Source organism: Micropterus salmoides, unplaced genomic scaffold, assembly GCF_014851395.1.
Source record: "Micropterus salmoides isolate LMB-PRFRI ecotype aquatic unplaced genomic scaffold, ASM1485139v1 Ms_hic_scaffold_361, whole genome shotgun sequence".
Lineage (NCBI taxonomy): Eukaryota > Metazoa > Chordata > Actinopteri > Centrarchiformes > Centrarchidae > Micropterus > Micropterus salmoides.
In genome coordinates, this window is record NW_024042940.1 from 42,388 (window position 1) to 59,871 (window position 17,484).

Sequence of the window (17,484 nt, forward strand, 5' to 3'; positions counted from 1 at the left end):
AAAGTTGGAGGGCTGCAACCTATCATATTTGTTATAATTTATCGCCCCCCTAAACCGCCTGGAGGATTTTTATCTACTCTGGTTTTAAATTATGACAGAATTGTTCTTTGTGGCGATTTTAATATTCATGTTGATGACCCCACCAATGTTAATGCAACTGACTTTTTAAATATGGCCACTTCTTTTAACTTCAAACAATATGGGCAAACCCATAACCGTGGTCATACACTGGACTTGACTGGGTGTCAGCGTCTCCTCTGTGGAATTGGTGGACATGACCGTATCTGACCACAGATGTATTGTTTTTAGCTGCGATTCGCCTGTTACTCATGCTGCCTCACCAAGCTCTGTGTGTCTGAAGGAAAAGTCTGAAGGATTTATTAATTAACTACAATAACATGGTTAAGGATGCGAGAACACACTATTTTTCTGAACTCATTACTACACATAAACACAATCCCAGGTTTCTGTTTAAGACTGTGGATCAGCTGGTAAACCCAACCCCTCCTTGTGCCTCAGCTGGAAGTAATGATGGCTGTGAATAGTTTTTATCTTATTTTACCAATAAGGTGGTGTCAATCAGAGCCTCTATTACCCCTGCGGCCTCTTACTCAGAGGTTCCTCACCAGCAACAAGAGAGTTTTAACCAGTTTTATCCCATTGACTTGTCTGAGCTTTTAAAAACAGTATCACAAATGAGAGTGTCCTCCAGCCCACTTGATGTAATACCTACAAAGTTTTTACTGAAAGTAATAGATTCTGTTGGGCCCCAAGTACATCTACAAGACTCTCCTATCAAAGTATGTTTTAAGAAGGGACTTAAAAGAGCTCAGTGACTCAGCTGACCTGATTTCCTCGGGCAGGCTGTTCCAGAGCCTCGTGCTGGTTTGTATGGGACTAAAAGTTCAGAAATATAACAAGGCGAGAGGCCATGAAGAGCTTTAAAAGTGGTCAATAAAATTTTAAAGTCAATTCTAAAACATACTGGGAGCCAGTGTAATGAAGCTAAAACAGGGGTAATGTGGTCATATTTCTTTGTTCTGGTTAAAAGCCTGGCAGCTGAGTTCTGGACAGTCTGGAGTCGATCAATAGATTTTTGGGTTAAACAGGTGAAAAGGCTGTTGCAATAATCCGGCGTGATGAGATGAAGGTGTGTAAAATGGTCCCGGTGTCCTTAAAAGTTTACATAGATCGAATTTTTGCTATATTTCTAAATTGATAAAAACATGATTGAACAAGCTTTGTGGGTGCTCCTCAAAATTTAAATTACTATCAAACCAAACACCAAGGTTTTTTGCAACAGGCTTCCTCTGTATGAAGGTAAGCCTTGTATTCACTTACCAACTGGAGCATATGCTTCTTGGAAGATCTCTTAGTACAATTAACTGCATAGTAAGACATCATCTGTCAGGTATTTGCATGAAAAATCTCCTAAAGGCACAACAGGGTGGTGGCCAAGTTCCGTGACTGGAATTAGCAGAGGGAGGCTGCCTTGAACACTTCTATGATTGATTAGTTGGACTTAGTGGGCAGGCCAAAACACATTGATTGACAGGTTGGGCTCGCAAATGCAAATGTAATGTAAATGCTCTGTATTTGTATAGCGCCTTTCTAGTCTTTTCGACCACTCAAAGCACTTTTACACTACATCTGCATTCACCATTCACACACATTCATACACTGGTGGAGCAGCCGCCAGGGGCAATTCGGGGTTCATTATCTTGCCCAAGGACACTTCGACATGCAGCCTGGAGGAGCTGGGGATTGAACCGCCGACCTTAACGGGCAACCCTCTCTACCTTCTGAGTCACAGCCGCCCCAAAGGAAAGGCAATGACAATAAGTCTCTTAAGGGAATGGCAATGACAACAGGTTTTGTGAGGAAGAGGCAAAAACAAATGTATGTATTTAGTCTTTAATTAATTTATTCTTTCTTTCTGATATTTCCACATTTATTTATTTATTCTTTTATTCATTCATTCTTTCTTATATTTCTGCATTTATTTATTTATTATTTTATTCATTCATTCTTTCTTTCTTATATTTCTGCATTTATTTATTAATTATTTTATTAATTCAATCTTTCTTGCATATAGTCCAGCATTTATTTATTCTTTCAGTCATTCATTCATTCTTTCTTATATTTCTGCATTTATTTTTTTATTTTTTTATTCATTCATTCTTTCTTGAATATATTTCCGCATTTAGTTATTTATTCTTTTATTCATTTATTGATTCTTCTGGCACTTTCGGAATTCCATAAGCAAGACCCTTGGTTATGACTTTTTGTAAGAAAAAGAACTCCATAGGAGAAGGAAAGGGGAGGAAATGAAACCGCATGCTTGATGCTTTTCATGAAAAATACATTTATTATAATTAAAAAAAACATTTTCAGTCTTTATTAAAAAAAACTATAAAAAAATAAAAGCGCAAAATAATATATACAATATAAAGCACAGTGCAAAATGGGCAAAACAATTATGTCTTATACCGTATTAGTTATATTGTACAATATTAGTTTTGTAAACTGGTGCAAATGGAAGCCAACTGTACTCTAAATTACTACAACTAACTAGTCTCCATAAGACTAATCTCTTAAACTCCCTGAAAAATCAAACCTGTTTCTGTAAACTTCTTTGAGACTCTTCTTCAGGCCTCTGTTCCTTACAAAATCTCTCATGTTTCAAACAGTTATATCTCTCAAAACAGGGTCCTCTGCAAGTTTACACTGCTCACACTCCACTTCTGCAAGGCGTCCCTTTGAAATGTATTTTTCATGATAGCATTAACTTCATTTTTGCTCCACAGTGTTTTCACACATCTTCTGGGGTTGACCTCTACTGATCACAAGAACATAATTGTTTAAATGTGATTTAGGTGTAATGACAACCATTGAAAGCTTACAGTGGAGTGAAAAAGTGTTTGCCCCCTTCCTGATTTCTTTTTTGCATGTTTGTCACACTGAAATGTTTCAGATCATCAAACAAATTGAAATATTAGACAAAGATAACACAAGTAAACTCAAAATGCAGTTTTTAAATTAAGGTTTTTATTATTAACCCCTTGACGCAGATTGTTGCGAATTCACATCATACCTCTTCCTTGCAGATTGCAAGCCAAAATAGCACATGGATTCCCCCAATGCCTGTTGGTGCATATTTGATACGAACCTAGGAACCTTTTGCAAGCCCTGGTTTCTCATTTATGCCTGTTGTCGCTAATTTGCATCATACCTACACATTCCTGAATTTATATCTTTTCTATGTTCTAAAGACAAATTAACAATCTTCACTTAATTTAACATCAGCTTGAAAGCAAATGAAAACACAAATAATATTTTTTATTTTTTGATCATAAAAAAATTCAGGCGTTAAGGGGTTAAGGGAACGCAGCATGATGTCTAGCTTTTGAGGATTTTTTGGTCTACTTCACTTTGTCAGGCAGGTCCTATTTAAGTGATTTTTTTGACTTTGTGACTTTGTGTTTACTTGTGTTATCTTGATGATCTGAAACATTTCAGTGTGACAAACATGCAAAAAATAAGAAATCAGGAAGATAATTGCAGTAAATATAGCTGCTTCTGGTGTCCCATTCAAACTGGTTGACAGCGCTGAGTTGTTTGGAACTATGGAGAGCTACATGAACCATGTGACCGCTCAGCGGTGAGATCAAAGAGTGTTGTAACTCTCTTATTTAATGGCCCTGAGTCTGACTGATGTGTTCAGCCAATGAATGGCACTCATTCAGTGCAAAAACACAACGAAATGTCTATGGAGCTGTAATACCGCAAACTATCTGTAGCAGGAGATTATACAGTACAGCTGATGGCAAACAACAGCAGCGCTCCAGGTGAATGGACTCGGAAGAAATACTGGTTTATGGCCGGTTGTTGCTGCAACCGCTAGTTTCCATTATAATCTACTGGGACATTTTGCATATATTCCTCTGTCCTGTGACATGGGCAAGCTAAGATACCAGAGTACACCCATCTGGCAGATCAGATATCTGTCACTTTGTTTTGGAGAACAGTGGGTCTACTTCTCACGTAGCTCCTGCTCTCCGGAGATGTTCAATTAAATCCTGGCCCAGTGACTCCTGGAATGCTGCAGAGTGCCGCCGCCGGTACTGAATTACGACTGTGTGTTCGTGGAATTCCTCCGGTACCGGTGGTGAGTTGGCCAAATCGTGAACCTTCTGATTCGAGCTTCTTCATTAACACCAGGCATGATGTAATTGATGATCTGTTGCTGCCAAATCATGTAAACTTTTACGGGTTCTTTGTTCCACCTACAAAATATTCTACTGAAGCCACTACAATCCTGCAGCGAGGAGGCAGAGATTATTCAAAACTTTTCAAACTGTTAATCATGCCAAAGTCTTATGGGATCTGAAACCGAAGGGGATTATTTGGAGGACATTTAAACATCCGAAGCATCAAGGCTAAAAGTGATCAAATTAAATCATCTTCTCTCCGACTCAAATCTTGACTTTCTTTGTCTTACTGAAACTTGGTTGAAACAAACAACTCCCATGAGTGTATTTACGGTCCCTGGATACCAATGTTTTAGACGAGACAGAGCTGATGGTAGAGGAGGAGGGGTTCTTTTTTATGTGAAAGACGACATTAAATGTGAACGTGTGGTATACAATGCGGGTAACACACTAGAATATGTTGGGTTAAAAATAATCTAGTCCCAACAAATGTCTTTTAGCATTATTGGTGCGTATAGGCCCCCTTCTGCAGATGAAACTTTGATCAACTCAAAGGAGTATTGAACGAGTGTAATCCCGACAAAGAATTTTTATTGTTGGGCGATTTTAATGTTAATTGGGAAGATAAATTTAAAAGGAGGAAATTGAAGATGATCACAGAGAAATTTCACCCTGAACAATAAAATAAAGGCCCAATTACTATTGCAAAATATTCCAGTACACAAATTGATCTGATATTTACTAACAAACCTGAACGAATAATTAAAAGCTATAATTTAATAACTGGGTTGCCTGAGCCTAACTTAACCCTTTGTGCCAGAAAGTTGACTAAAAATGGATTTAGAAATAAGGCAAGTAAGACAAAGATTTTTCAATGCATACCCAGATCTACGCAAGTTCGTTAGTGAAATTAACACCTTGAACTGGGATTAAATATTTTCATCTGATGATCTGAATATGGGCTGTAAAACTTTCAATCAACAAATCAATTTAGTGAGGGAAAGATTTAATGTGAGAGTCCACAAAAAATGTAAAACGTAATAATTTAGCATTGTTTAATGAAAAAGAGAGATACTGCGCTTAGGAAGGCACTAATATGTTGGTCTATAAAGGACTAAGAAACAACGTTATCCAAGAGCTAAGATTAGCTAAATCTAATTTTTATGTCAATATTTTGAATGAGGCAAGAGGCAATAGTAAATTGATCTGGGAAAACATCAATAATATCACTAAGAAGGACCTGAAGTTTACAGGATGCTTCCCAATGCGATACCGTGTTTGTTAAATCTTGCAAAGATATTTTAACTCCCCCTATCACCCATTTGATAAACTTATCTTTCAGACATAGTGTCTTTCATGATGACTGGAAATGTGACATTGTTACACCTGTTTTTAAATCTGAAGACCGCCATGATGCCAGGAACTATAGACCTATAGGCATACTGCCAGTACTTTCCAAAATTGCAAAGTTGCAATTGAGCAACAAACATCGTTTCTAAATACAAGCAAGTTTGGTCTACATTGTATGCAGTCAACAGAAACTGCTACCTTGCACTTGATAGAGCAAATTAAATCAAGGCACGACAAAGGAGCAGTAGTTGGTTCTGTATTTTTAGACCTAAGTAAAGCATTTGATACAGTTGATCATGACGTGTTAATATCAAAGCTCTCCAAATTAAATTTTTCATCAGCACTGGCACGGATGTCTTCATATTTATCTAACAGGATGCAATGTGTTAATCTTTGTGATGCTCTGTCCACTTACATGAAGTGCACAACGGGTGTTCCACAAGGGTCAGTTTTACGTCAGTTATTGTTCAGTTTATATATTAATGACCTTGCTGAACAGTGTCAGGATGTAGACCTGCAAATGTATGCAGATGACACATGCAAAAACAGCTGAACAAGTGCATTGAAAAAGATCTCACAGTGGCTTGATCAATCATGTCTTAGTTTAAATGTAAATAAGACAAAAGGTATCTTTTTTTTCTAATTTCTTGGCACAACCTACTCCCACTGATATTTTTGTTAATGATGAAAGGATTGATATAGTCACTGATTTGAAATATCTTGGTGTGAACTTGGATCCAAATTTGAATTTTAAGAAACATGTTAAAAATATGGATAAAACCATTAAGAAAAATTTAGTTACATTTAGATATATTAGAAACTGTCTATCATTTCACACGTCTTATTATGTTATTATGTGTTGGGGGCAGGCTGGTGAAACAACTATTAAACCTCTGGAGTCTTTGTATAAACGAAATTTTGGATAAAAAAAATTAAACACTATCCTCATTGTAGAATACTTCAGAAATATTATTTGTTTAGTTTTGATCATTTTATAATATTTTCTAATTTGTGCTTAGTATATAAAACTTTAAATGGCTTGGCTCATCCTCCACTTTGTGATTTTGTGTTTACTCGCTCAGTGAAATCAATTAGGTCCTTCAGAATCTCCTCTATTCGAGACTGTGGCATACCATTCCATCGTACTACATCTGGCCAGTCTGCTTTTTCTGTAAAAGCCACAAACCAGTGGAACACCCTGCCTGATGATGTGAGGAGCAGCAACTCCATCAGGATGTTTAAAGCAAAGTTGAAATGGCAGTTAAAAGCTACTCAGCAATCACTGATCCAGATATTTTATCAGAGATTTTTGACCTGCTTTTAATTTAATTGACTGGTAAATGTTTTTATGTTTCATTGTGAGTAGTTCACATTGCACATCTTGTGTCTTTTTCTATGTAACCTTGTGTGTTTGTGTAACTTTGTGTGCTGTTGATTTGTGCTGGGGCTGAGCGAGCCCAGGGTCGTGTTGCGATTGTTTTGGTGGACGTCGCGATATGACTGGGATGCTGTTTGGCGATGTTGTGATCTTGGCATTCTAATGAACTAGTCAGCCTTAGCAAATGTATTTATAATTGTATTGTTATTAACAATGACCTGCCAAGGGACTGCAGATGCGAATTAGCTTGAAGCTATAATCTGATACAGTGCATAAAATGGTAACGTTTATGTTTTATTGTACGCTGTCCCTTTTAAATAAAATAAATACATTTTTTAAAAAAGCACACACTGGAATAATTTTGAATTCCAGTATAACCGGTTTATAGGAACATACGGAGAAAAGGCGCGAGTGACCTAAATGCATGTTGATTGTCTTGTAAGGACTTGAGAGGACTTTTCAAAAACAAGTTACAAAGTGCTTTAACAAGTGTAAAGACAATAAAGAGACAATAATACAAAAACAATACAAGATAAAAGCAATAAAAGACTAAAATACACGTTTAAGATAAATATAAAATTAGTAAAATACAATAAAATAAAAGGGATAAAATAAAGTCAAATAAAATCAGGAAATGCTCTCCTATAAAAGTATGTTTTAAGAAGGGACTTAAAAGAGTTCACTGACTCAGCTGACCTGATTTCCTCGGGCAGGCTGTTCCAGAGCCTCGGGGCCCTGACAGCAAACACTCTGTCCCCTTACAAGTACGGTATGTCCTTACAGAGTAAGTGCGTATTCAGATAAAATGTGCTTATATACAGGTGAAACCAACGCACGCACACACACTCAGTCAGTTGGATTGTGGGCCTTTCTCATTTCCCAAATTTGTGCCTCCTCTATCCTCGATCCTTGAGCCTCAAGCCTCAAGCCATCTTGAAGGACATCTCAATTCCTAGGATCGAGGAGGCTTGCTGGAGGAGTTATAAGTGAGGATACACGGGAGTCTTTTCAGCCTCTGTGACGTTTAAGAGGTTTGACATGCAGCTAGACCAACACATGGCCGGAACAGGACTCTATAGTGTTTCTGTTGTATTCATAAGTTGTATTAGTTATTTCAAATGATCGAATGCCTGATCAAACTTTCTACCCCTAACCATTTGTGTAGAGCTGTTCGCATTTGTTCATGTCATTTCACTTTGATATCACTGATGTTGATGTTGTTGAATGTGATGTGTGGATAAGCAGCAGGACCGTAAAAATGAACACTGAATAGCGGCTGGCAGGATGAATCTCCCCAGAGACGCTGTGGCATTTACGTGTGAGCCACAGCAACAAAAACTAATATTTAAATCCCTCAACACGCCAACAGGATGGGTCAAGATCTTCTTCTAATTCATGTTCTGTTTTCTACTACACATCTACACATTTCTTCTCACACACAGTCCAGGTTTGTACAGTGAAACTTTTTAAAGCAGCCGTCCTCCTGATAAATCCTGAGCTCCATCAGAGAATCTAAACATTTCAGAGGCTAAAAGTTGAATTCTGTTTCCTCTGCAGAGTTTTCTCTGTCTGTCCTGTCAAGTTTATTACTGCAGTTTTTTATTTTGTCCCACTCCTCAAACTAAATCGTGAACGACACAATAAAGAAATCACATGGAAAGCTATAGTGACCAGTGGAGGTGGGTAAAAGTCCCATACAGGTGTGGCTCTAAATCTATCTATTCAGATAATGTCCAAGCCTATCCGCGCATCACACCAATTTAGCTGTTAATCGTGACAAAACAAGTTCAAACAGCTGCTGAAGTCAAATTATTAGGCTGTAATATCAACCAGAGCATTCAGCACTGATCTGCTGTGTTTCATGTTGTAATGATAGTGCCCATTATGTAGTCTGCACATTTCATAACAGTTGTTATTGGGGCTATATGAGATACATTTTACTGTGTCATTTCATAAAGGGACTGATGATGAATGAACGCTGATCTGCTCATCTGACCGAGATCACAGCGACCGATGATATAGCCGTGCAACAGGTCAGATTGACGTCACATTAAAATGACGGAACCGAGGCAAGGACATCTCATTTCATTAAAAGCCTGTTTCCTTGACTCCTCCAGCTCACATCTCGGGTGGGAGGGAGTAGAACGCGATGCGAGGAGTCGAGGATCGAGGAGGCACAATGAGAAAGGCCCACTGAATAACCGCTATCAGCCACAGCCCCCATGGTCCAGACACAATCCAGCTGCAGCCTGCAGACAAAGGTGAAGGAAGTTGAATTTCCAAATATGGTTCGTCCCAGAAGCCACCGCGCACAAGAAGTGATGATGTTTATCTCGGCTGCTCAACCCACACAGAGCCGTTAAATCAGATAATGTGTCATCAATGTAAATTATGCATTAATATGTACCTTACTATAATTATGTGCTATATTATAGTATAGTATACTAATACTGTAATTCCTTGTTATTGTTATTGCTGCCTTTGAACCACAACAACAGTCTGACTTTCAAAAGGTGGCTTAGGAAAACAAAGTAAAAAGGCAGCTGGAGTTTTTTTTTTCTATGTTGAATCTTGAAAGAATCTCTTACATCTTACATCTTACATTAAGATCTTTAGCCAAAACCAGAGCGGTTAAATAAGATTTTATTATATGTTATTAACAGCTCTGGCCAAAATTAAAACAGTTAAAATGTAAACCTTGTTACGTGATACCCAGGCCGGACATGACACAGGAATTATGGACAGGGGGACAACATTTTTCCAACTGGGCACCTCATCGACACCCACTCCAACACCACCTCCATCCACTATGTGCGGATTGATACTAAATATGGTATCGATATTTCTGATACCAACATTTCCTGCTCTAGGATTGATACTCATATAAAAGGATTGATGTCTAACAGAGTCATTTGGAGTGAGTGTGTGTATTATTATTTTTATTATTAAGTATCTTACTGTCACCAGGATGGTCTAATTATACTCGGTTGGAACTACTTCTCCTTCCGCCTGTCAAAGTCATGCATGCGTTACGGCTCTGTGACAGAGCTTCTCTGAAGTCAGCCCTTTTACATTACATTATAAGTTGCTCATTTTTAGAATTTCACTGTAACTAACTTGTGAAAAATTAGCTTTGGTTTCTCATCAAAGGCTGATTTACGATAAACATCTGCTGGCATGTAGGTGAGAGTTTTAACATAGACCAATCAAGAGACAGAGAAACATCTTTGATGCCTTATACATTTGCATTTCCTTTCTCAGTTCACGAAGATTTTCTTTTGAGTGTATGCTAATACTCTGCCATTTGTTTTTCTTCGTCTACCATTTGTTGACTGTTGTTTTTTGTACTTGTTCTGTATTTAAGCAGAGGAAATACTGAGTTCGAGAGAGTAACCGTGCGTTCTCTCCGTGGCCACGTTACATAAAGAATGATTCATCACATCTATTGGACTCCATATTCTTTGGGAAGGAATTATTTTCCCTGACAGTAATAATGATGCTGTGTGTGATGTGTGTGCAAAGACAGTGAAATACTTTGGCAACACTGCAAACTTCACTAAACATCTGAGATTAAGTCAAAATAATAGGATGATGTTATGAAGCGGCAGTTCTGAGCAGAAGATTTTTATTATAATTTTTAGAATATGACAGTAGTTTGATGTCTTGTCATTATGCAGCTATTATTTGGAATTAGTAAGCCTACAGCCTACTCTTTATTTCCCTCATGACTACAGAAACAGGGGGGGTGACATTATCTTAGAAATAAAATATGTTAAAAGTATTGGTATCGGTATCTGCAATACCAGCCTGGGTATTACTTGGTATTGGATCATATAGGAATTAAGTGGTATCGCACATCACTACCACCCGCCCTAAGTTCTAATACAAACGCGGGAAATTTCAGTGAAGCTCTTGGCCATTAGCCTTATAGTGGCACAGATGGAGTCCAAATTCAGTGTTGTAGACTCATCCAGGCCATGCTCACATACATATTCAATTAGCCTTCTCAATATGATTATAAAGCACAAAAGGTCAATACAGTTTTTTTTAAATTAGACTGTGACAGTTATATTCCTCCTTTTAACTTAAACAAGACAAAGACAGAAAAATGTCCTTCAATGCTTCACTGATTAGAGAAAAGTAAAATCAACCATTAAGCATTAAATCATAAAATCAAATTATGAGCATAAATATACTTCATCTATCTAATTCAATCTTGAGGACATTAATCAAATTATGTGCAAAACTAAAATACTGTATAGAGTATGTGGCTGTGTCAGCTGAAATGATGATAATAATATAAACAGAGGCTTTGTTATGTATAGCTTATTGTATTTTAACTGTATTTGCAGCTGTGATGTGTGATGTGCTGCTGACTAGTGTTTACTGTAGGTCAGTTTTCTTGAGGCTGTAACAGGGGAACTTGTGGGTGTTACTAATCTTTATTAATATAAATGGAAACACAAAATTCAGGTGGCAGGTGACAATATAATGGAATATAATGCAGTAAAGCTCCCAGGCACTCTGTGTTGCTTTTAGATATGTTTCTCCTGTAGATAAACCTTGACAAGGTTACAAGGTTGTTTATTTGTCATCATACAACACAAGGTTGTTGTATAATGAAACAAAAGTTTGAAGTCCCTTCATGCTGCACACACAGAACTTAACTGATTAATATATTAATATTTGAATACACATTAAATGTGTATTCAAATATTTTCTAATGTGATCATCCATTCTGAGTCAGCACACATGGATGATGTAGTCTTTCCTCCTCTTTTGTCTTTGCCTGTTTGGGGAAGTAACCTCTTTAAATATGACTAGCACCTTTTCTCACCTCAGTGAGAAATGAATTCATTTTAATTCAGTTAGAAACACCTGGACTTTAATAGCTCCTGTGTTTCAGTAGGTTTTCTGCTCATGTTCAAAATTTTATGTACATTCATAATCTCTCCCACATGGTCTATCTGTGTTCTCTGACATGTTCTGAAAAAAATGTCGTAATATTTCAGGAATAACATCATAATTTAATGAGAATTCATACTAATTTTGAATTCATACCTGCCCTATAGTCTGCTGGGCATTAGCCTGCATTGTTGCTCTGCCGGTTTGGCCCCTTAAGACCATATGCAGACACAGAACCATTTGGTACTGTACTACTGGATGAGAGGAAGAGGGGGATAAATTTATAAACTTACAGTCCCAGAGCAAGTTTGTGCCTCAGATTTTAGATGGTTATTTTGCAAAACTCTTTCACTCAGTTAACGTAACTGCAACTCACAGCGCGACACACCGGTGTCACATCAGCTGGTGGAGTTACTCGCCTCGAATCATTAGTAGTTGTTTATTTGTTTTTCACTGCGGGAGAATATTGATGTGTAGCGTGAGAGCGTGTGAAAAATGTCAATTGCGTGAGTGCCATGCTCGATGCCGGAGAGTTGGCAGCTCTGGTGTTACATTACTTGAGGTTAAGATAGCTAAAGCTTTGCTAGTCTGCCTGACTTTTAGCTCCTCACCTTCGCCTGTCATAGGCTACAAGGTGCTTCTTAATACTTTTTGTTTGGCCAGAAATTTGGCCATTGCCTCCCTATGATTTAGTTTTCTCTATGTGTTTAGGCTTTTCTTTTTTTGGGCTCTGAGAAGTCTTCAGTGTTCGCTTAAAGCGACAGATGACAAGGATGAAATCAGAATCAGCTTTATTGCCAGGTGTGTGTACACATACGAGGAATTTGACTCAGGATTGTACATTGCTTACGATGTGCTTACTTATACAATAATAAAATAATAATATAATAATAAAATCAGACATAAACTACAGTATAGACAACACTAATATACACACTATGAACAACACAATATAGACATATTGACAAATAGTGCAGTGATCAGAGTGCAAAGGATGCAAGAGTAAACTATTATTCTCATTATGTACATGTTGAAGGTGGATATGATATACAGGTACACATACATGTACACATGTACACAGTGTGATGGAATATAGTGCAAAGGATGCTGGAAAAAATAAATAAGACTTATGACCTTATGACCTGAGGGAGGTGTATTGGTATACAGTATATACAATATGACATAGTATGAACAGCACTGAAATAGAGAATGGTGAATAAATAAATAACAGTAAGTGGTAACCAGTAAACAGGTGGCTGATTAGAGACAGAGTTACTGGGTTATTGCACAGGAATTGTTCCTGACACTGTGAGTCAGAAATCAGCTGTTCATCAGAGTGATGGCTTGTGGGAAGAAACTGTTCCCAAGTCTGTTGGTTTGGTTTGGTCTGTTTGGCTAACAGAGGGGAGGAGCTGGAACAGGTTGTGTCCAGGGTGAGATGGATCTGCAGTGATGTTTTCTGCCCGTTTCCTGACTCTGGAAATGTATAAGTCCTGAATGGAGGGCAGGCTGTCCCTGTCCTTTTTGGTGGCAGATCCAAACCAGACAGTGATGGAGGTGCAGAGAACAGACTGGATGATGGCTGTGTAGAACTGGATCAGCAGCTCCTTAGGCAGGTTGAGCTTCCTGAGCTGACACAGGAAGTACATCCTCTGCTGGGCCTTCTTGATGATCGTGTCAGTGTTGGGCTCCCACTTCAGGTCCTGGGATATAGTGGATCCCAGAAACCTGAAGGATTCCACAGCAGACACAGGGCTGTTGAGTATGGTGATGGGGGGCAGAGTGGGGGGGCTCCTCCTGAAGTCCACGATCATCTCCACAGTTTTGAGCGTGTTAAGCTCCAGGTTGTTCTGACCGCACCAGAGAGTCAGCTGATCAACCTCCCGTCTGTAGGCCGACTCATCACCGTCCCGGATGAGGCCGATGACCGTTGTGTCGTCAGCTTCAGGCGTTTGACAGATGGGTCTCCTGAGGTGCAGTCGTCAGGTCCAGGAGCCTTTCTGATCTTCTGCCTTTGGAAGAGGTGGCTCACGTCCTCTTCACAGATCTTGAGTGCAGGTGAGAGGTCAGAGGGGGAAGGTGACTGTTTGAAGATGGCATTGGAGTTGGGGAGAGGTGTGACTCTGGGCTTTTCAAACCTACATTAGAAACCATTCAGCTCGTCTGCCAAGCGTTGAGTACCAGCAGTGTTGGGGGATGGTCTCTTGTAGTTTGTGAGTGTCCGTAGGCTTCTCCACACTGACACAGGGTCGGCTGCAAAGCTGTTATAAGCTTTTCAGCATAGCACCTCTTTGCAGCTTTGACCTCTTTAGTCAGAGTGTTCCTGGCACTGGTTGTACCTGTCCCCACTTCTGAAGGCCTCCTCCTTGGTCTGACGAAGCTGCCTGAGTTTCGCTGTGAACCAGGGTTTTTAGTTGTTGTATGTGCGGAAGGTTTTAGTCGGCACACACATGTCCTCACAAAAACTGATGTAAGATGTCACAGTGTCAGTTAGTTCGTCCAGGTCAGTGGCTGCAGCTTCAAAAACACTCCAGTCAGTGCAGTCAAAGCAGGCCTGTAACTCCAGCTTTGACTCGTTGGTCCATCTTTTCACAGTCTTTACAACAGGTTTAGCAGATTTCAGTTTTTGCCTGTGTGTCGGGATAAGATGAACCAGACAGTGATCAGAGAGTCCCAAGGCTGCACGGGGAACAGAGCGATAGGCGTCCTTTAATGTTGTATAGCAGTGGTCCAGTGTGTTAGTGTCCCTGGTGGGACACTTAATATGCTGTCTGGACTTTGGAAGTTCATGACTGAGGTTAAAGTCCCCAAGAACAATGAGCAGGGAGTCTGGGTGTTTTTTCTCCACGTTAGTTATCTGGTCGGTCAGGTGTAGTAACGCCTCACTAACACAGGCCTGAGGTGGAATGTAAACAGCGACCAGAACAAACGAGGAAAACTAAACGGTTTACAGTTTATAAATAATGTCTCTAAATGAGGGCTGCATGATATTTCCAACACTGTGACATCTGTGCACCAACCTTCGTTTATATAGAAACAGAGTCCGCCTCCCCGTGTTTTTCCTGTGTGCTCCATTTCGCGATCTGCGTGGATGAGATTAAATCCCGGGAGGTAAATGCAAATGCTCCGTACTTGTATAGCGCCTTTCTAGTCTTTTCGACCACTCAAAGCGCTTTTTACACTACATCAGTCACACACATTCCTACACTGAGCCTAAGTGCTCCAACGGAAACTAACATTCACACTCACTCATACACTGGCGGAATAGCCGCCTATACACATACACTCTATCTTGTCCTTGGGCAAGATACTGAACCCCGAATTGCCCCTGGCGGGAGCCAGGGATTGTACCACCGACCTTCCGATTAACGGCCAACCCGCTCAACCTCCTGAGCCACAGCCGCCCCGAGGTGAAGTGCACTGTCCGGGATGCGCTCGGTGAGCCAGGATTCAGTGAAACAGAGGGCAGCAGATCTGCAGAAGTCCGAGTTAGTTCTGTTGAGGAGCAGCAGTTCGTCCTTTTTGTTGGCCAGAGAGCGGACGTTCGCCAGGTGGATTGAAGGGAGCGCAGTGCGAAATCCCCGCTGTCTCAGTTTAACCAGCGCGCCTGCTCGTTTTCCCCTGCGCCGTTTCCGAAGGATCCCAAACAGAGCTGCCGCTCCTCCAACTAGTAACTCCGGGAAAGTTCCAGGGTCAATAAAGAGCAGTGGAATAGTATGAGCTGTAGAAAGTCCAATGTTTAAGAGCTCTTCTCTGGTAAAAGTTACCAAAGAGGGACGGCAGAAAACAGCGTTATTAACAAAAACACAAAAAGCACTACGGAGCGTAATCCCAAGGGGGCTGTCTGCGGCGCCATCTTGTATAGTATAGAAATATGTTGTAATGATAATAATAGATTTATTTATCATGTAAATACATCTAAAAAGGTTTGTTATTCTTATAAGACAGTAAGTAAAGTGTTGTACTTGATCCCATTTAAGGGTCAACCATAGATCTTTGCATGGGCCCCCCCTAGGCCTTGGGCCGAGGTCATCTATACCTTTTGACCCTCCTGACGGCGGGCCTGGTGATACCCCTGTGTATCTAGTTGTGTCGTTCTTTATTATCTTGTCATTTTGTGTACTTTGCTTTGGCCAAAGCTGTTAAATAACAGTATATAATAAAATAATGTTATTAATGTTTTTACTAAATATAATACTTTACTATAATTATTACTTATATATTATTAATAATTAATTATAATTAATAAATATTTAACTCATAATGTGAAAAGTTGATCTACAGTAGAAACATATTCAAAAGCAACACAGAATTCCTGAGATCCCCAGAATGCAGGAAATTAAGTGTTAAATGCTCAACACTTTGTGGGATAGGGCCACCATACCCCCCGCTTGGTATGTGTCCCCTGTCTGTTTGCCACAATGACATTCTCAGTGTTAGTAAGTATGGTGAAACTACTTCTGAACCAGCCCCGGTACAACCTCCCCTCTGCTACCCTAACCTCTGTTAGGTGTAGTCTATTCATTGGCCTAAAGTCCTGGCTCTGAGTCAACTCAGATCCTGATTCGGGTACAGCCCTAAGAAGATCACATGATGACAAGTAAGCTACCTATATTACAACTGAGCATTCAGAAATTCCAAGGTCGTGGATTAACTTTTACGCTCATTGATTTGATTTTTACAATCATTATTTGCAAAATGCAAGTGGAAATAAACAGCATGCTAATAAAATACTAATGAGAGGTCTGTAAAACAGAAATAAGCTGTCTGAATCAGACAGAATGAACAAAATGGACAAGTTTTCTCTATTTATGTTAATGATAATGGATTATTATAGACAAAAAAATGCTGTTGTGTGTGTGTGTTTACCTGCCACAGTGTAAACAGCAGTGACAAGCAGCAGTATCCCTGTAGACACATAGAGATCCCAGCCTAACGACACCTGGATGAACAACGCCCCCGAAAAGATATCTGTCTGGGTAACACACACACAAACAGACAAATGTTTCTACTGTATCTTAGATTATACCTCATTTGTATGTCTGCCAAATGAATGAATGTAAATGTAAGAGTGTGTCTTACAGATATTTTGGTGAAGATGTAGAGGATGAGTGACAAAACAGACATGTATATGCGTATCCTCTGGCCTCCAAAGCGTTTGGCCAGGTATTCAGGCATGGTCACCACACCAGCAGAGATGTAGACAGGGATAAAGATCCAACCCAGAGCCACCAGGACCCACACTGCCTATACACATACACTCAAGTTAAAAAAAAACACTGTGTGTATATTAACTTTTATATATTTATATATATATATATGTGTGTGTGTATATTTAAAAAACAATCCCCCTCTCACCCCTTGCGGGGTGGTATGTGTCATCCTCATGCTCGGGTCCTCTATCAGAGGCCTGGGAGTTTGAGGGTTCTGCGCAGTATCTTAGCTGTTCCTAGGACTGCACTCTTCTGGACAGAGACCAGAAGTCAGTCTCTGACCTACCAAGCAGTGAGCAGGTGTCAGTGGCTGTGGCTCATCCACATCATTGTGCACATAAGTAAGCGGCCTCGAGTTGATGGTGGCTCATGGTCAGAATGGTGCACATTTCTTCAAATTTGAGTTTAGCACTGCCAAGTACCTTTC

General features: G+C 39.6%; 1 protein-coding gene across 2 annotated transcripts in view; it reads right to left on the reverse strand.

Moving 5' to 3' along the window:
* LOC119884654 (sodium/glucose cotransporter 4-like) overlaps positions 1 to 17,125 on the reverse strand; it is a 43,049-nt gene extending 25,924 nt beyond the window's left edge. Inside the window, exons 1-2 of one of the 2 annotated variants that reach the window (XM_038695028.1) lie at positions 16,927 to 17,125; positions 16,714 to 16,819 (exon numbers count right to left, since the gene is read on the reverse strand). In XM_038695028.1, the coding sequence (XP_038550956.1) occupies positions 16,714 to 16,819; positions 16,927 to 17,022 (202 nt within the window). In that variant the 5' untranslated portion in view covers positions 17,023 to 17,125. The remainder of the gene's footprint in view (positions 1 to 16,713; positions 16,820 to 16,926) is intronic. The other variant, XM_038695027.1, reaches the window with a different exon arrangement.
* Positions 17,126 to 17,484: the final 359 nt, after the last annotated feature.